The 16,899-nt window shown below is 46.2% G+C and overlaps 1 protein-coding gene across 1 annotated transcript in view; it reads left to right on the top strand.

Annotated features, from left to right (window-relative positions):
- CPSF3 (cleavage and polyadenylation specific factor 3) overlaps positions 1 to 16,899 on the top strand; it is a 32,198-nt gene that overhangs the window by 777 nt on the left and 14,522 nt on the right. Inside the window, exons 2-9 of the mRNA XM_087702726.1 lie at positions 1,978 to 2,041; positions 3,654 to 3,751; positions 5,684 to 5,812; positions 9,277 to 9,454; positions 11,245 to 11,334; positions 12,507 to 12,657; positions 14,077 to 14,252; positions 16,147 to 16,305. Of these exons, the coding sequence (XP_087558852.1) occupies positions 1,978 to 2,041; positions 3,654 to 3,751; positions 5,684 to 5,812; positions 9,277 to 9,454; positions 11,245 to 11,334; positions 12,507 to 12,657; positions 14,077 to 14,252; positions 16,147 to 16,305 (1,045 nt within the window). The remainder of the gene's footprint in view (positions 1 to 1,977; positions 2,042 to 3,653; positions 3,752 to 5,683; positions 5,813 to 9,276; positions 9,455 to 11,244; positions 11,335 to 12,506; positions 12,658 to 14,076; positions 14,253 to 16,146; positions 16,306 to 16,899) is intronic.

Raw genomic sequence — 16,899 nt, 5'->3', positions numbered from 1 at the left:
CAAATATGCTGAGATTTTGGCCATCTCTGCTAAATGTACTACTTTTAATGTCCCTTCTTGAATAGTAGGCAAGTCTTCCTTCTTCCAGTACTGCACCACCAACAGCCTTGCTGCCGTTATTAAGTTCAGAATCAAATTAGTCTCTATAATTATACTTAACAAGAACATCTGAGGAGTGAACTTTATCCTCTTTCTAAAAATATTTTGAATAATCCACCATATTTTTTCCCAGAATGCTTTAACTTTTTTTCCCTACAAATCCATTGATTGATTGATTATTTTTAATTGAAGAGTTTTAATAAGTTTTACAAATATTTCCCCTCCCCCTCCAACCTTCCCTCCATCCCAACCTCCCAGAGCAAAATACAATGTATACAAATCCATTGATTGATTGATTGATTGATTGATGCCTTCTCTGGGTTGTGTAACCTTCAGAGCAGCGGTTCTTAACCTGTGGGTCTGGACCCCTTTGGGGGGGTGTCGAACGTCCCTTTCACAGGGGTCGCTTAAGACCATCGGAAAAGACATATTTTCGATGGTTTTAGCAATAGCAATAGCAGTTAGACTTACATACCGCTTCATAGGGCTTTCAGCCCTCTCTAAGCGGTTTACAGTCAGCATATCGCCCCCAACAACAATCCGGGTCCTCATTTTACCCACCTTGGAAGGATGGAAGGCTGAGTCAACCCTGAGCCGGTGAGATTTGAACAGCCGAACTGCAGAACTGCAGAACTGCAGTCAGCTGAAGTAGCCTGCAGTGCTGCATTTAACCACTGCGTCAATGGGGAAACAAGAGTCACTTAACGACCATGTTACTAACTTAACACTTGCAGTGATTCACTTAACAACTGTGGCCAAAAAAAATTGTAAAATGGGCAAAACTCAGAAAAAACTGTTGCTTAGCAACAGAAATTTTGGGCTCAATTGTAGTTGTAAGGCAAGGACTTACCTGTATGATAAACTGGAATTAAGTGGATTTTTCTTTTTGAGTTTGTCTGGGCAAATGACTAATCATTATTAGGAACTGGTTTGGCTCTCCCTGTAAATTTACTTGCAATTATTATATGTCATGTCTTTGCATTGCCTCTAGATCACTAAGAGTCAGACAAGCATATTACATGCCTCTGAAAGGCTGTGGACTGCCTGATTGTGGAAGAGATTATTGTTGAGATAATTTAAATTCTATAAAAATATGTTTTCCAAATGGAATATTAGCCTGTCCCAAAATGGTTAAAATGCTCATAAAATCTCATGCATATCTTTGATTGATGCAGGTATTGAGTTGTGCTGCAAAAACCCAGATAACGACTGGAGTAAAAAATAAATTTCTCTTTGTTGCCATTTCTAAAAGTCTGGATTTTTAGAAACCTGGAAACTTATGCAAGAAGGAGGTTTTGAACGAAGTTGTCAACTTTTGTTATATACTTAATATTTGGGTTCAGTGAGCTTCAAGTATCGATGTGGGGAGAAGGGCTTTCGGAAATTTTGTTCCACATCCGAGTGAGGCTTCAGAAAGTTGAAAAGTTGTACAATTGCTGGGATTTGATGCAGAATATCTGCAAAAAAAAACACCCCCAAAATCCCTGATCAATAACTTGGTATTTATCTCCCAAACATGTCTAGTATAGTATGCACAGCAAATTTCAGTTTCCTCTGTTCCTAGTTTTGATACTGTATAGCCAAAATTAGATAAGGTTTGATTAATTCTACCATAATTGTAGTTGAGTGAAAAAGACCATGTCACAGTGATGTAGTTTAGGTCATTTAAATAAATTTGAGTTCATCTTAAGAGTTCAAAGTTTAGGCCTAATGGTTCACACAGCCAAGAGTTCTTTAAATAAGTTATATCATTCTACCCAAATGAGAGTATTGAGTTAAGGTAAAAAATCTCACCGTGCTTGAATAGTTGTACATGTTTTGTTTATTTTCAATAAACTGAGGTGTGTTTTTTTAAACTTCCTTTAACAACTTTTACAGGGGTGCTGGGCAGGAAGTAGGAAGATCATGTATTGTTTTGGAATTCAAAGGAAGGAAGATAATGGTAATGTAATTTTCCTGTTACGTTATTTGTAAAATTCTTAATTTTAATTTTCTTGTTATTCAAGTGTGTGTTTGTTCTTAGCCATTAGAGCGACTCCTGGACAATATTAATAGTTCTATGTTAAAACAACTTTTAAGAATAAATGTTTTTGATAAAATATATTGCATATGATTATAATCTGTAATAAAATATACTCATGTGTCTTGTAATAAAAGTACAGTAGCTGCTTATTCAGTTGTGGCTAGATCCACCTGAGGTTTTTCTTATCCATTTTCATGCACCACATTTGGCTGTAAGGCTTTTTTGTTGACAATTCTCAATTTATTGAGAATATATATCATTCAGTGTCTTCACTTAAATGTATATTCTGAATCCTTCCCCCCAAGTGTATGTATTTTGGGTGGAGGACAGTGGTGGGTTTCAAAAATTGTTCGAATCTACTCTGTGGGTGTGGCCTCCTTTGTGGGAGTGGCTTGCCACCCGTGTGACCGGATGGGAGTGGCTTGCTGCCCATGTGACCGGATATGAAGATGCCGACGACACTTGTCAGAACCACCTTAAATTACCTCCCACACAGCACTGGAATGCATAAGAATAGGATGGAAACTTGTTTTTAAAAGGCATCTTTGGTTTGCGTTAAAACAACTTCAACACACGCAATGTTCTGATTGCACCACAAACGCAGTAGTCATCCTTACCTTTCACAGAGGCACCGAGTTTTATAAATAAGAGCCTGATAGTGTAGAATAATCATATCCAAGGACCAGTGGTGGGTTTCAAAAAAATTTGGAACCTCTTCTGTAGGTGTGGCCTGCTTTCCGGGTCCACTGGTGGAACCTCTTCTAACCGGTTCGGTAGATTTGATGAACCGGTTCTACCGAATAGGTGTGAACTGGTAGGAACCCACCTCTGGTGGAGGAGTATAGAATTAACAAGGTATATCCTTGGCTATTTATATGGTTTTTACTTTGTTAAAAGTTCTTTAATAAAAAATATTTTTTTAAAAAAAAAAAAAGTCCTGAAATTATCCCTTAGCTCTCAACCTTGTCTGGTCAACCTCCGCATAAACTTACATCAACTTTAACATTTGGTGGGTTTGGGCATGAGGAGATTGTCCTAGGAAAAAAAAATACACTGCCACATTCTTGTTGGCTATTCAGTAAGGAAATAATTACATTTTGAGGTATTTGTCTTGGCTATTCCATTTTTCTGTTAATTATACAAAGATGAGAATGTTTGAATAATGTTCCATTTTAATGAAATTTCAGTTTAAAGCTAGTCATTGTATAGCTTAGACTTTATTTCAATATTACTTGTACACTACATTCAGGGCAACAGTATTAAAATTCATCTCATCTCCATTGCTGTTAATGTCATAGAAAATTTCTACTCGTTCTATTTTTTTTTCTCTAGCGTACTGGCCCAAATATGGACAATTCTTGATTATTATCATATGAAAATAACATGCAAATCCTAAGATTAGAATAACATTACAAAATATTTAAGTATGCAGTATAAGCTTCATTAGTTTGACTTCAGTGCCATAGATGTACATGTATGTTTGCCTCTAGTGATTGGTAATATTCTTCTTGATTTCAATATGCATTTTCAGCTTGACTGTGGAATCCACCCCGGCTTAGAAGGAATGGATGCTCTTCCTTACATTGATCTTATAGATCCAGCTGAAACTGATCTCCTTCTGATAAGTCAGTAAGTGATGTATGATTTATCTTGCCTTCAAACTACTTCTGTGGCAGCTGTAGTCTTCAAGAAACTGTTTCTGGGTTCAGCACAGAAACCACAGTGGTTGGGTATGGCTAAGCACAAAACTGAAAATATATTCTTTTTCAAAGCAAAAAACATTGTGATTTTGAAGTTATGTCAAGCTGGTTTTGGGAGGGCTGCCATTCGGCAGAACCAAAACCATCTTCCCCATCCGGGTAAGTGTGGCTTGTGCTCTAACTCAGTGTTTCTCAACCTTGGCAACTTTAAGTCCTGTGGACTTCAACTCCCAGAATTCCCCAGCCAGCTATGCTGGCTGGGGGGTTCTGGGAGTTGAAGTCCACAGGACTTAAAGTTGCCAAGGTTGAGAAACACTGCTCTAACTTGCCACTGATTGTCGAATCACCTTGCTTTCCTTACCTCCAGAGGTAGTATTCTGCCGGGTTTGAACCGGTAGCGGAAGTTTTGGGTGGCCCCACCCACCCGCCCCTATCTCACTTAGGCACTTGTTTTTAGCCAAAGTGTATGCGCGGAAAGCTAAGCACATGCGCAGACGGGGTCTTATTTGCGAACCGGTAGGGAAGGTAAGCAAATACCACCCCTGCTTACTTCCCTTGAGTTTCTCCATCCCCTGCCATTATCACGGTTCTTGGCTTGAAACATGGCATATTTAACCAGCCTATCCACTGCCCGGATCTTCCTGTAGTCTGCCTTTTCATCATTCTTACAGTGCATCTGAAGCCAAGGAGTTTGTCTGTAGCCACAGCTAAAGGACAGTAGGAAATGGAAAAACGTGAAGCGAGAGAGCTGGGGTGGGGCGGAGCAGCTGAACAGGATGCATTGAAATCAAGGACATTGATGGCAACTATCTAAATCATCCCCCAGCTCTCCCAGTCATCCCAGTGCTTTTCTTCCATTGCATTCCCTAGATTGCTGTTGTATGTCGTTGTCTTTCACCCCATAACATTTCTGCCTGGACCACTTCTCTTTCAGTCTAGAAACAGACCAAAATCAGACAGAAATGGAGCCTCAGAATTCCTGCCATGTTTTGGTATATGTATATGCTTTCCCCCATCCATAGACTTGAAGCTTTGTTCTGTTCTTAGAAATGTGTTCTGACCCCGCTCATCCCACACCAACACACACTCCGAGCCAAAGATAAGTTACAGCATTTAATTAACAGACAGACAGGTCCTTGGCAGCAAACTGGCACAGACAAGCTTGGGCAGCAATCCAGCACAGATAAGACCTGGGAGCAATCCAGCCTGCCAAGATCACAATAATGTTCTCCGACATTAATTCCTGCGTTGACTCTGCAAGAGGGACGTGTGCACAAGCAGTCCTTTTATAGTCTGGAGAGGAGCCTAATGACCGCCAGCTGAGTGCAGTTACCTCCTGTAACTGCGCAACTGTTCCTGACGCCTATTAGCTCTTCGGTACCGAGCATCCAGGAACAACTCACTGCTAGCGTCAGGCTCACTCTCCCTTGTCTCCTCCCCACTGGTCCAAGGCTCAAGCGCCTCCTGGTGGCCAACCAGCCTCTCTGCGCCCTGCTCGGAGTCGGAACCCTGTCCAGGGTCCTCCACATCCTCCAGAGCCGACTCAGAGGGTCCCTCACTGTCGGAATCTGGTGGCAGCTCCAACGGCTCCTGCTGGGCCAGAACCGAAATGTAATGGATTGCACCCTCCCTCTGCAGTCCCAGTCCTGTAAATGTTACAAAGCTGACGTTTAGAATGCTTATTGGATTTGTCTGACTGAATTTTGAATGCTAAAGAAGTATAGCAGATGTGTTCTCATTGTGGTTAAGTATTTTAATAAAACAAAGATACATTTTTAAATGTATCTGTTTGCTGTAATAGCATCTACCTCAGTTCCCACCCACTAACCCCCATTTTTTATTTTTATTTTGACTATTTCAGTTTCCATTTGGATCACTGTGGGGCATTGCCGTGGTTTCTGCAAAAAACCAGCTTTAAAGGAAGAACCTTCATGACTCACGCTACAAAAGCAATTTATAGATGGCTGCTCTCAGATTATGTCAAAGTCAGGTGATTTAGTGATTTAGTGATTTATTGACATTTGTAGGCCGCCCTTTTCCCTGAGGGGACTCAGGGCGGCTCACATAAATCAGGGAAGGGGAAATGTAGACAATAACAAAGACACATATAATAAAAGCAATAGCCAACATGCATTCAACATTCGGGAGGGGCAACTATCTTCATCCCCAGGCCTGACGGGCTAGCCAGTTCTTCAAGGCTGTGCGGAAGGCCTGGACGGTGGTGAGGGTACGAATCTCCACGGGGAGCTCGTTCCAAAGGGTCGGGGCAACTACTGAGAAGGCCCTCCTCCTTGTAGTTGCCAGCCGACACTGGCTGGCCGATGGAATACGGAGGAGGCCCAATCTGTGTGATCTTATTGGTCGCAGGGAGGTAATTGGCAGGAGGCGGTCTCTCAAGTATCCAGATCCACTACCATGTAGGGCTTTATGGGTGATTAACAGCACCTTGAAGCGCATCCGGAAGTCGACAGGTAGCCAGCGCAGCTCGCGGAGGATAGGTGTAATGTGGGTGAACCGCGGTGCACCCACAATCGCTCGCGCGGCTGCGTTCTGTACCAGCTGAAGACGCCGGACGCTCTTCAAGGGCAGCCCCATGTAGAGCACATTGCAGTATTCCAGCCTAGAGGTCACGAGGGCCCGAGTGACTGTTGTGAGTGCCTCCCGATTCAGGTAGGGCCGCAACTGGCGCACCAGGCGAACCTGGGCGAATGCCCCCCTAGCCACAGCCGTCAAATGATGGTCGAACGATAGCTGTGGGTCTAGGAGGACTCCTAAGTTGCGAACCCTCTCTGAGGGGTGTAGAGTTTGACCCCCCAGCCTGAGAGATGGAATATCGGTGGAATCCTTGGGAGGGAAACACAACAGCCACTCGGTCTTTTCTGGGTTGAGCACAAGCTTGTTAGCCTTCATCCAGTCCATAACCGCCTCCAGACCCCGGTTCATCACGTCTGCCGCTTCATTGAGTTGGCACGGGGCGGACAGATACAGTTGAGTATCGTCCGCATATTGATGGTATCTGATCCCGTGCCTGCGGATGATCTCTCCCAGCGGTTTCATGTAGATGTTGAATAGTAGGGGGGATAAGACCGAACCCTGAGGCACCCCATATGTTAGGGGCCTAGGGGACGATCTCTGCCCCCCCACTAACACCGACTGCGACCTGTCTGAGAGGTAGGAAGAGAACCACCGTAGCACGGTGCCTCCCACTCCCACCCCCCGCAGTCGTCGCAGAAGGATACCATGGTCGATGGTATCGAAAGCCGCTGAGAGGTCAAGGAGAACCAGTATGGAGGGGAATCCTCCATCTCTGGCTCTCCAAAGATCATCAGTCAATGCGACCAAAGCGGTTTCTGTGCTGTAACCGGGTCTGAAGCCTGACTGGAAGGGGTCGAGATAGTTTGCTTCCTCCAAGGACCGCTGGAGCTGAAAGGCCACCACCTTCTCAACAACCTTCCCAAGGAAGGGAAGGTTGGAGACTGGACGATAGTTATTAAGGACAGCTGGATCCAAAGATGGCTTCTTTAGGAGGGGTCTCACCACCGCCGCTTTCAGTGCGGCGGGGAAGTTCCCCTCCCGAAGAGAGGCGGTCACGACTGCCTGGATCCAGCCTCGTGTCACCTCACTGCTGCTGGTAACCAGCCATGAGGGACACGGGTCCAGTACGCAGGTGGAGGCACTCACAGCCCTCATGGCCTTGTCCACATCCCCGGGGTAACATCCTGAAACTCAACCCAGAGATGTTCCGTTTGATCCTCTTGTGCCTCGGCTGGAACTGCGGGTGTGGAGTCCAAGTCCGACCGAAACCGAGCAATTTTGTCCGCTAGGAATTGGGCATAATCCTCAGCTCTGCCCTGCAAGGGCTCCCCTACCTCCCTTTTATTTAATAGGGAGCGGGTTATCTTAAACAGGGCGGCTGGGCGGGATTCAGCGGACGCAACCAAGGTGGCTATGTGGGATCTTTTCGCTGCCCTAAGCGCTCTGGTGTATTCCTTGGTGCAGGTGGTTACCATTGCTCGGTTCGATTCGGACTTATTGGACCTCCATCGGTGCTCTAGGCATCTCCTCCGGCGCTTCATCTCCCGGAGTTCCTCGGTAAACCAAGGGGGTCTCCGGGATCCGCCGCCTCGGAGGGGCCGTAGTGGCGCAATCCGGTCGAGGGCCTCTGACGCTGCCGTATGCCAGGCAGCAGCCAAAGTCTCTACCGGATTGTGGGCGAAAGAATCAGGAATAACCCCAAGCTCCGTCTGGAACCTTAAAGGCTCCATGAGTCGCCTGGGGCGGAACCACCTGGTCGGTTCCTCCTCCCTACAGTGGGGGTTTGGCCTCTGGAAGTCGAGCCTCAGTAGGCAATGGTCTGACCACGACAGGGGTATGATGTCATTACCCCTCAGACCAAGATCACAAATCCACTGCTCCGAGAGAAATACGAGGTCGAGCATGTGACCCGCCGAATGGGTTGGGCCCCGAATTACTTGGGTCAAGCCCATGGCTGTCATGGAAGCCATGAACTCCTGCGCCCCATCAGAGTTTTCACCGAGCGAAGGCAAATTGAAGTCCCCCAGGACCATCAACCTAGGGAACTCAATTGCCAGCTCGGCTACCGACTCGAGGAGCGAGGGGAGGGCTGCTGCAACGCTGTTGGGAGGCAGGTACGTTAACAGCAAACCCACTTGACCCTTGAGGTCCAACTTTATCAGCAGAGACTCACACCCGACAAGCTCCGGAGCAGGGACCCTACGAGGAACTAACGACTCCCGGATAACAACGGCCACACCTCCACCCCTTCCCTGAGCTCTCGGCTGGTGCAGCACCTGAAATCCTTCTGGGCACAGTTCTACAAGGGGGACTCCTCCCTCTGGGCCCAGCCAGGTTTCAGTAATACATGCCAGGTCTGCCCTCTCGTCTAAAATTAAGTCCCGGACGAGAGGAACTTTATGTACCACAGACCTGGCATTTAGCGACAGCAGCCTGAGTCCAGGGTCCTGATTACTTGCGCCATCTGGTCTCGGAGTGGGACTCACAGGGCCGGAAGGAGGGATCTCTGTAATGTAGCGAACCCTCCTTCCCCGGTAATGGCCTGCCCTGAAGTCCCCGCCATATCTGCCCCTCCCTGTTACGACCGTAATACCCCGACCCTCTCCCGTGTCTCTAGTTCCCCCAACCACCCCCATGGCCCCCGCTTCTCCCGGCAGGTCCTCCGAATCAGGCATACTCATTCATTCACCCAAGCAGTCCCCACAGAAAGTTAAAACACATAAAAAAATACAATGATAATGGATAATAGTAGGTAAGTTTAAACTTTTTTAACGGGTAAGGAAAAAAAAACGACCCTAAAATAATATGAATTTTTGGACTTGGGATCATGTGAGTATTTTCAAGCCCTTCCCTATTATAAAAATTACATCTGAAAATCTGTTGAACGAGATGATGATCTGCCCTTATTGTTTTATTTAGCAATATCTCTGCAGACGATATGCTATACACAGAGACCGACCTGGAAGAAAGCATGGAGAAAATTGAAACAATAAACTTTCATGAAGTGAAAGAGGTGGCTGGCATCAAATTCTGGTGTTACCATGCCGGACATGTTCTGGGAGCAGCCATGTTCATGATAGAGATTGCTGGAGTGAAGGTATTTCCTTAGAATGTGGAGAAATCTCTGGAACTCTGTTTCTATGAGTTTGCCGTTTCAGAGGAACTAGGTTTTTTTGGGGGAGAGAGGGGGGTATTCTCTTTCTCTTACACCAGCAGCTTGGAAGATTAAAGGCCCCTGATATGAGCTGTTTCCTTTAGCACTGGAAGGATCTAATCTAAACAGTATCAGAACATTGTGCTTAAAAGTATATTTTGCTATGTCATATTGGTCCTGTTGTGGCCCGCCAGCAGCCAGCGGAGCTGGTGGCAGACTCAGACAGTGAGGAGGTTGGGGAGGAACATGGGCCAGTCCTGGAGTCTGGGGAAGGTTGTGATGAGGGCAGGGATAGCAATAGCAATAGCAGTTAGATTTATATACCGCTTCATAGGGCTTTCAGCCCTCTCTAAACGGTTTACAGAGTCAGCATATCGCCCCCACAGTCTGGGTCCTCATTTCACCCACCTCGGAAGGATGGAAGGCTGAGTCAACCTTGAGCTGGTGAGATTAGAACCGCTGAACTGCAGATAACAGTCAGCTGAAGTGGCCTGCAGTCCTGCACCCTAACCACTGCGCCACCTCGGCTCTTCAAGGGATAGGGCCAGGGCCGTCCGACAGTTATCAGCTGTCTTTGGAGTCGTATATCAGTGTGGCAGAAGAACAGCTGGAGCCTGTTCCCAATGTGTGCATGCGCAGAGCTGCCAGGAGAAGGAAATAGCTAAGGAACAAGGGCCAACTGAGGAGTAAAAGCACAGGTGGACGGTGAATGGCCCCTCCTATAGGGAATAAAGTGAAAGGGGAGGGGAGTTTGCAGGAGACAATTAGTTCAATCCATTTGGGTGAAGATCTGTTCCTGACTTCTTGCCAAGTATTGCTGCTACAGCTTGGCATTTGGAAGATATCGGCCTGGCAACTCTCCAAGCCTGATAAAGGTTTTATTGGGATGAGGAGTCAGCTTCATGATCTTGGGAAGCCTAGGTCAGAACAGGTTCCTTGTCAAGCATTTGCTCTTAATCCACAGTACACTTAATCCAAAGTATTAACAGTACACGTTTGGAGATACTAAGGCAATAAACCAAAAGTTTGAGTTGAGTTGAGTTGAGTTTATTATATTTCTATGCCGCCCTATTCCCCGGAGGGGACTCAGGGCGGCTCACAACCAAGTCAGGGGGGGGGGGGGGGGTTACAAATAAGAAAAAAAGAACATGAACAAAACAATACCACAATTTAAAACACTCAACAACCATACCATTCGAGGGGGGGACAAAAAACTCATTAGCCCCAGGCCTGTCGGAACAGCCAGGTTTTAAGGGCTTTGCGGAAGGCCTGGAGGGTGGTGAGGGTCAGAATCTCCACGGGGAGCTCGTTCCAAAGGGCCAGAGCAGCCACAGAGAAGGCCCTCCTCTGGGTGGTTGCCGGTCGGCATTGGTCAGTGGATGGAATTCGGAGGAAGCCTAATCTGTGGGATCTAATCGGTCTATTGGAGGTAATTGGCAGCAGGTGGTCTCTCAAGTACCCAGGTCCAATACCATGAAGGGCTTTATAAGTGACGACTAGCGCCTTGAAGCGTATCCGAAGACCAATAGGCAGCCAGTGCAGCTCGCGGAGGATAGGTGTAACGTGGGTGTACCGAGGTACACCCACAATTGCTTGCGCGGCTGCATTCTGGACAAGCTGAAGTCTCCGAATGCTCTTCAAGGGCTGCCCTTGAAAAGTCATGGATTAGACTGGAACTTTTTTTGTTATTTAATCTTTATAATTACAATGTCATTTTACTTCTTTCTTAAAAGCTTTTATACACAGGTGACTTCTCAAGACAGGAAGACCGGCATTTGATGGCAGCTGAGATTCCCAATATTAAGCCTGATATTCTGATCATTGTAAGTTTCTTCTTTAATATATCCTGGTATGTACATCAATTCACGTAGATACACATCAGGGGTGGGTTTCAACTGGTTCGCGGCAGTCCCCGCGAACCGGTTGGTCGGCGAACCCGGAAGTAAGTCACTTCCGGGAACGGCGAAGGGCCCACCCGCCCGCCCGCGCTCCTTACCGGTCTTTGAAGGCTTCTGCGCTTCCACGCAGGCGCATGGCACATACAGCGCCTGCGCGAGTCTCCGCGAGCAGCTGGAGCATCGCGCAGGCGCTAAGACGCATGCGTGAACTGCGCTCGTGCACGAGGATGCCACCGGCCCCGTTCCAACCGAACCAGTTGGAACAGGATTAGCAACCCACCCCTGATACACATACACTCTTTTTTCTGGATAATTCCCCTGCCGCAGTGTGGTGTGCGCAGCCTCGGTCTTGTGCTCCCTCTTCAGTGACTTGTGTCCATCTTTTTCGTTAGCTAAAGATGAAGTCATATCAGACAGTGAGACTTAGCTGTCCTCTTGTTTGTGACTCGGTAACATTGATCATCCAAAGGAGCAGCTTGATCTAAAGACAATTCATTATTTGCCAGCAGTGTAATTGGTCAATGGTTAACACTTGAGAACACCAATTCTGTTTTGTTTTCTCCCCATCAACCTGGTGAGAGATTTTTTTTGTACAACAAACTCTAAAAGAAATGAAGATTGTGATTACGCGTGACCCGTCAAAACCGCGGAGGACAAAATCGCGCTCGACGAAAGCGCGCATGTGACGTCATCACAGCGCGACGAAAAAAATTAAACATTTAAATAAAATTAAAATTAAACCAAGCCGATTCACATAAAGGTAAGGGTTAGGGTTAGGTTAAGGGTTAGGGTTAGGGTTAGAGCGTTAGCGTTAGGTTTAGCGTTAGGTTAAGGGTTAGCGTTAGGTTTAGCGTTACGTTAACGGTTAGGTTTAGGGTTAGGTTAAGGGTTAGGGTTAGGTTTAGGGTTAAGTTTGGGGGGGTTAGGGTAAGGTTTTAGCTTTATTTTTACATTTTTCGATCACAGCGCGATGTTTTCGTCGCGCTGTGATGACGTCAAATGCACGCTTTCGGCGAGCGCGATTTTGTCCGCGATTTTGTGGTGGAACCGTGATTACGTGCATATGTAGTGTTGTAATTCTTCGACTCTTTGTCTAGGAATCAACGTACGGTACTCACATCCACGAGAAGCGGGAGGAGCGGGAGGCTCGATTCTGTAACACTGTACACGATATTGTAAACCGGGGAGGACGAGGCCTCATCCCTGTGTTTGCTTTGGGAAGAGCTCAAGAATTGCTTTTGATTTTGGGTATGTGTTTACGGAATACTTCTAACATGCACAAATTGCTTCCTTAACATGTTGTCTGGGTCTCTGGATGTAATAATAGAGGTAATTGGAATCCTTGACTCTCGAAGGGCAGGTAACTTTCGTTATGTGCACCTGGAACTGCCTTTAATGATCACCCATCTTTCATATTAACACTAGACAATCCAGTGTTGTAGAACACCAATATTGAAGGAGCTGTGTTGGTTGGCAACACAGTAGGTTTCCAGCGTTAATTCCAGATGCTGATGATAACCTTTAAAATCCAATGTGACTAGGAGGAGCCTTGCAATTTTAGAGACTTCAACAGTCTTGTCGATCAGAAAGGTCGGCAGTTCAAATCCCTAGCGCCGCGTAACGGAGTGAGCTCCCGTGACTTGTCCCAGCTTCTGCCAACCTAGCAGTTTGAAAGCACATAAAAAATGCAAGTAGAAAAACAGGAACCACCTTTGGTGGGAAGGTAACAGTGTTCCGTGCGCCTTCAGCATTTAGTCATGCTGGCCACATGACCACGGAGACGTCTTCGGACAGCGCTGGCTCTTTGTCGTTGAAACGGAGATGAGCACCGCCCCTTAGAGTCAGGAATGACTAGCACGTATGTGCAAGGGGAACCTTTACCTTTTTTTATAGGTACTTCTGGATAACAGTACCAACTTCTCAAGATTTGTGACAGGAGACTCACAAGAGCTCCCTTCCTGTAGAACGTCTTCCCAGAAGACAAAACGCAACCTTATTTTAAGAAGCTTTTAAAAACATTCCTCTTCCCGGGTACATTTTGAGAAAACTTGAGAGACCGCCTTCTGCCAATTACCTCCCACAGACCCGTTAGATCGCACAGGGTCGGCCTCCTCCGGGTTCCGTCCACCAGCCAATGCCATCTGGCTACCACCCGGGGGAGGGCCTTCTCTGTTGCAGCTCCGGCCCTTTGGAACGAACTCCCCACGGAGATTCGGACCCTCACCTCTCTCCAGGCCTTCCGGAAAGCTGTCAAAACCTGGCTGTGCCAGCAGGCCTGGGGTTGATGAGTTCCCCTCCCCTCTCGACTGGTATGGCCGTATGACTCTTGTGTATTTTAATTATATGTATTGTGTTTGTATTCCCTTTCCCCTTTTGAGTTGTTCGCCGCCCTGAGTCCCTCCCGGAGAAGGGCGGCATACAAATAAATTAAATCTGAATCTGAATCTGAATCTAGGTAAGAATGGGAGATGCACCTGAGCTTTGAATATATCTAGCTATTTTGATGATCAACTATAAAGCATTATATTTTTTATGGTTTTATGGCGAGGAATACAGACAGTATAAAGGTTACATTGTGGCACGATACTGGCTTTGCAGATATTTTTCAGAACTCAAATATTTGAACAATTTTTAATCTTAACTTCATGTTCTTGCCTGTCTGTTTAGATGAATACTGGCAAAACCACCCTGAACTACATGAGATCCCGATATACTATGCTTCTTCCCTGGCAAAGAAGTGCATGGCAGTGTATCAGACCTACGTCAATGCTATGAACGATAAAATCCGCAAGCAAATCAATATCAACAACCCCTTTGTATTCAAGCACATTAGTAACCTGAAGGTCAGTGTGAATAAATATATTGCTACAGAACATGCAAGTTGAATCCAAATAGATCTAGTTCTGGTTTATGGTTGGGCTTCTTAATTGCCCTAATCTAGTTATTGATAAATGACTCCAGTGCCTGCAAGTTTGTTGTCAGATCCTCTCCATTAGATAATTAGGAAAGAAGACCACGAGACTCCATGAGTAGAAATCAAGCGTACTTTTACTAATTATAAATGATTAAAGGCATAGCGAAGCGAAGTCTGATTATTTAGGCACGAAAGCCATGGATATATAGAATAGCCCATTCCCCACCCCTTGGCATCCCAGTTGCAGTCCAATCATAATTCTCCCAAGTGTCAGGTGTGAGATAACTTCAAAAGGCATCACGAAGATGGAATGTCGGTGCCGTTAGTCCTGGCGGGAATCTCCTACGCATGCGTAGTCCGTCAGGCAGCTGAACTCCAGAACTTTCCTCCAGCACAATGAGTATCCCCTCCCAAATACCCTGCCCTCCCTCCCCGTTTCATGGCAGTCGAAGCAACAGCAAAGCAGAGGCTGACATTTGTTAAAAAATAGATTGGGAAACAGATGCTTACAAAGTTCCATTCTCCCCTTTCCCGGCTCCAGCATAATTTACATTTTGAGATCTTCAGCAATCAGAAACGTAGCTCACTAACTGTAACTAATATATTTAGATGAGCTGTGGTGGTGCAGTGGTTAGAATGCAGTACTGCAGGTTAACTCTGCTGACTGCCAGCTGCCTGCAGTTTGGCAGTTCGATCCTGACCAGCTCAAGGTTGACTCAGCCTTCCATCTTTCCAAGGTGGGTCAAATGAGGACCCAGATTGTTGGGAGCCGTAGGCTGACTCTGTAAACCACTTGAGAGGGCTGTGAAACACGGTGAAGCGGTATATAAGTCTTAAGTGCTATTGCTGAGTTCTATTATGAGACAGTCCTGATTTCCAAAAGTTTGGCTACCATTTACCAAATGCAGGATTAGAGTGCCCTTTTGAGGTTACAGATATTAGGAGCTCTTCCTGTAATTCTTGCTGTCTACTAAACTTTCAAACTTTAATGGTATTTGTATGCCGCCCACTCCCTAGGGACTCTGGGCGGCTCACAGCAAATAAAAACAACAATAAAAACACTTAAAACATTTAAAATTACAAAATTAAAATCAACACAGCATCCATTTCATCAAATGGGGCTGGACAACTCAACAGCCCCAGGCCTGCCGGAACAGCCATGTCTTAGTCGCTTTACAGAAGGGTGGTGAGCAGCTACAGAGAAGGCCCTCCCTCGGGGAGCCGCCAGCCGGCATTGTCCAGTCGACGGCACCCGGAGGCGGCCCAACTTGTGTGATCTTATTGGTCGTTGGGAGGTAAATGGCAGGAGGCGGTCTCTCAGGTAGCCAGGTCCGATACCATGTAGGGCTTTAAAAGTAACGACTAGCACCTTGAAGCGAGTTCAGAGACCGATAGGAAGCCAGTGCAGCTCGCGGAGGATAGGTGTAACATGGGTCTATCTCGGTACACCCATTATCACTCGCGCGGCTGCATTCTGGACCAGCTGTAGTCTTCGGATACACTTCAAGGGCAGCCCCACTACAGCGATCTCCAATCTTTCCGGACCGTCAGCGGAGGAGGGGGGGGGCAAGGGGATGCTTTCCACGAATGCAGCTTTGCGTGCACACGCATTCGCCCGCTGTTTGCGTGGCCTGGTTCTAAGCCGCAAGAGCCAGACCAGAAGCACCTCCTCTTTGCTGTGAGCATTTTAATGATAGGCATCTTTCTGGAACTCAACAGCATGCAGACCCAGCCCAGATATATGGAACCCACAGTCCTTATTATAGAATCTGACTCTTGCAAATGGAAGCGCGACACCGTTTTTCTTCTCTCTCTCTATCTAGAGCATGGATCATTTTGATGACATTGGCCCCAGTGTGGTAATGGCTTCCCCTGGTATGATGCAGAGTGGCTTATCCAGGGAACTATTTGAGAGCTGGTGCACTGATAAAAGAAATGGAGTCATTATAGCAGGTTATTGTGTGGAAGGAACCCTTGCCAAGGTGAGATCTTCTCTCTACGATGTGGAAGACGTTAGTGTTTGAGCACTCTTATTGGTGTGTAAAAGACAACTCATACTTAGTTTAATCAAGTGGTCCCCAAACTTGGCCACTTTAAGACTTGTGGACTTCAACTCCCAGAATTCTCCAGCCAGCTCTGCAGAGCTGGCTGGAGAATTCTGGGAGTTGAAGTCCACAAGTCTTAAAGTGGCCAAGTTTGGGAACCACTGGTTTAATCAAATAAATTTGGTAGCATGCCAATGCAGAATATATACACTATACTTACATTGATATAGATACAGCCTTATTATGCATTTATTTCGTATTAAATGTTCGTTCTTGCTTTGCAATATATGCAACAAATGGTAAAACTTAATTGGGTAATAGTAAATCATCAGGTGTGAAAGACCAGAGTATTTGTAACTCAAGGTTGAGCTTATGGGATCCTTGGTGTTCTCCGAACTCAGTCGTTTTCTTACAGACGTTTCATTACCAAACTAGGCGACATCATCAGTGCACTCAGCACCAAGAAACCCACAGTTAGATATGATAAAGGGGTTCCAGGCATTAATTCCTCAATCCGTGAGAAAGCATGTG

This window comes from Thamnophis sirtalis, unplaced genomic scaffold (genome assembly GCF_051295495.1).
Source record: "Thamnophis sirtalis isolate CommonGarterSnake01/CBP01778 unplaced genomic scaffold, rThaSir2_p1.2 scaffold_16, whole genome shotgun sequence".
Classification (NCBI taxonomy): Eukaryota; Metazoa; Chordata; class Lepidosauria; order Squamata; family Natricidae; genus Thamnophis; species Thamnophis sirtalis.
This window is presented reverse-complemented; position numbering and strand designations above follow the sequence as displayed.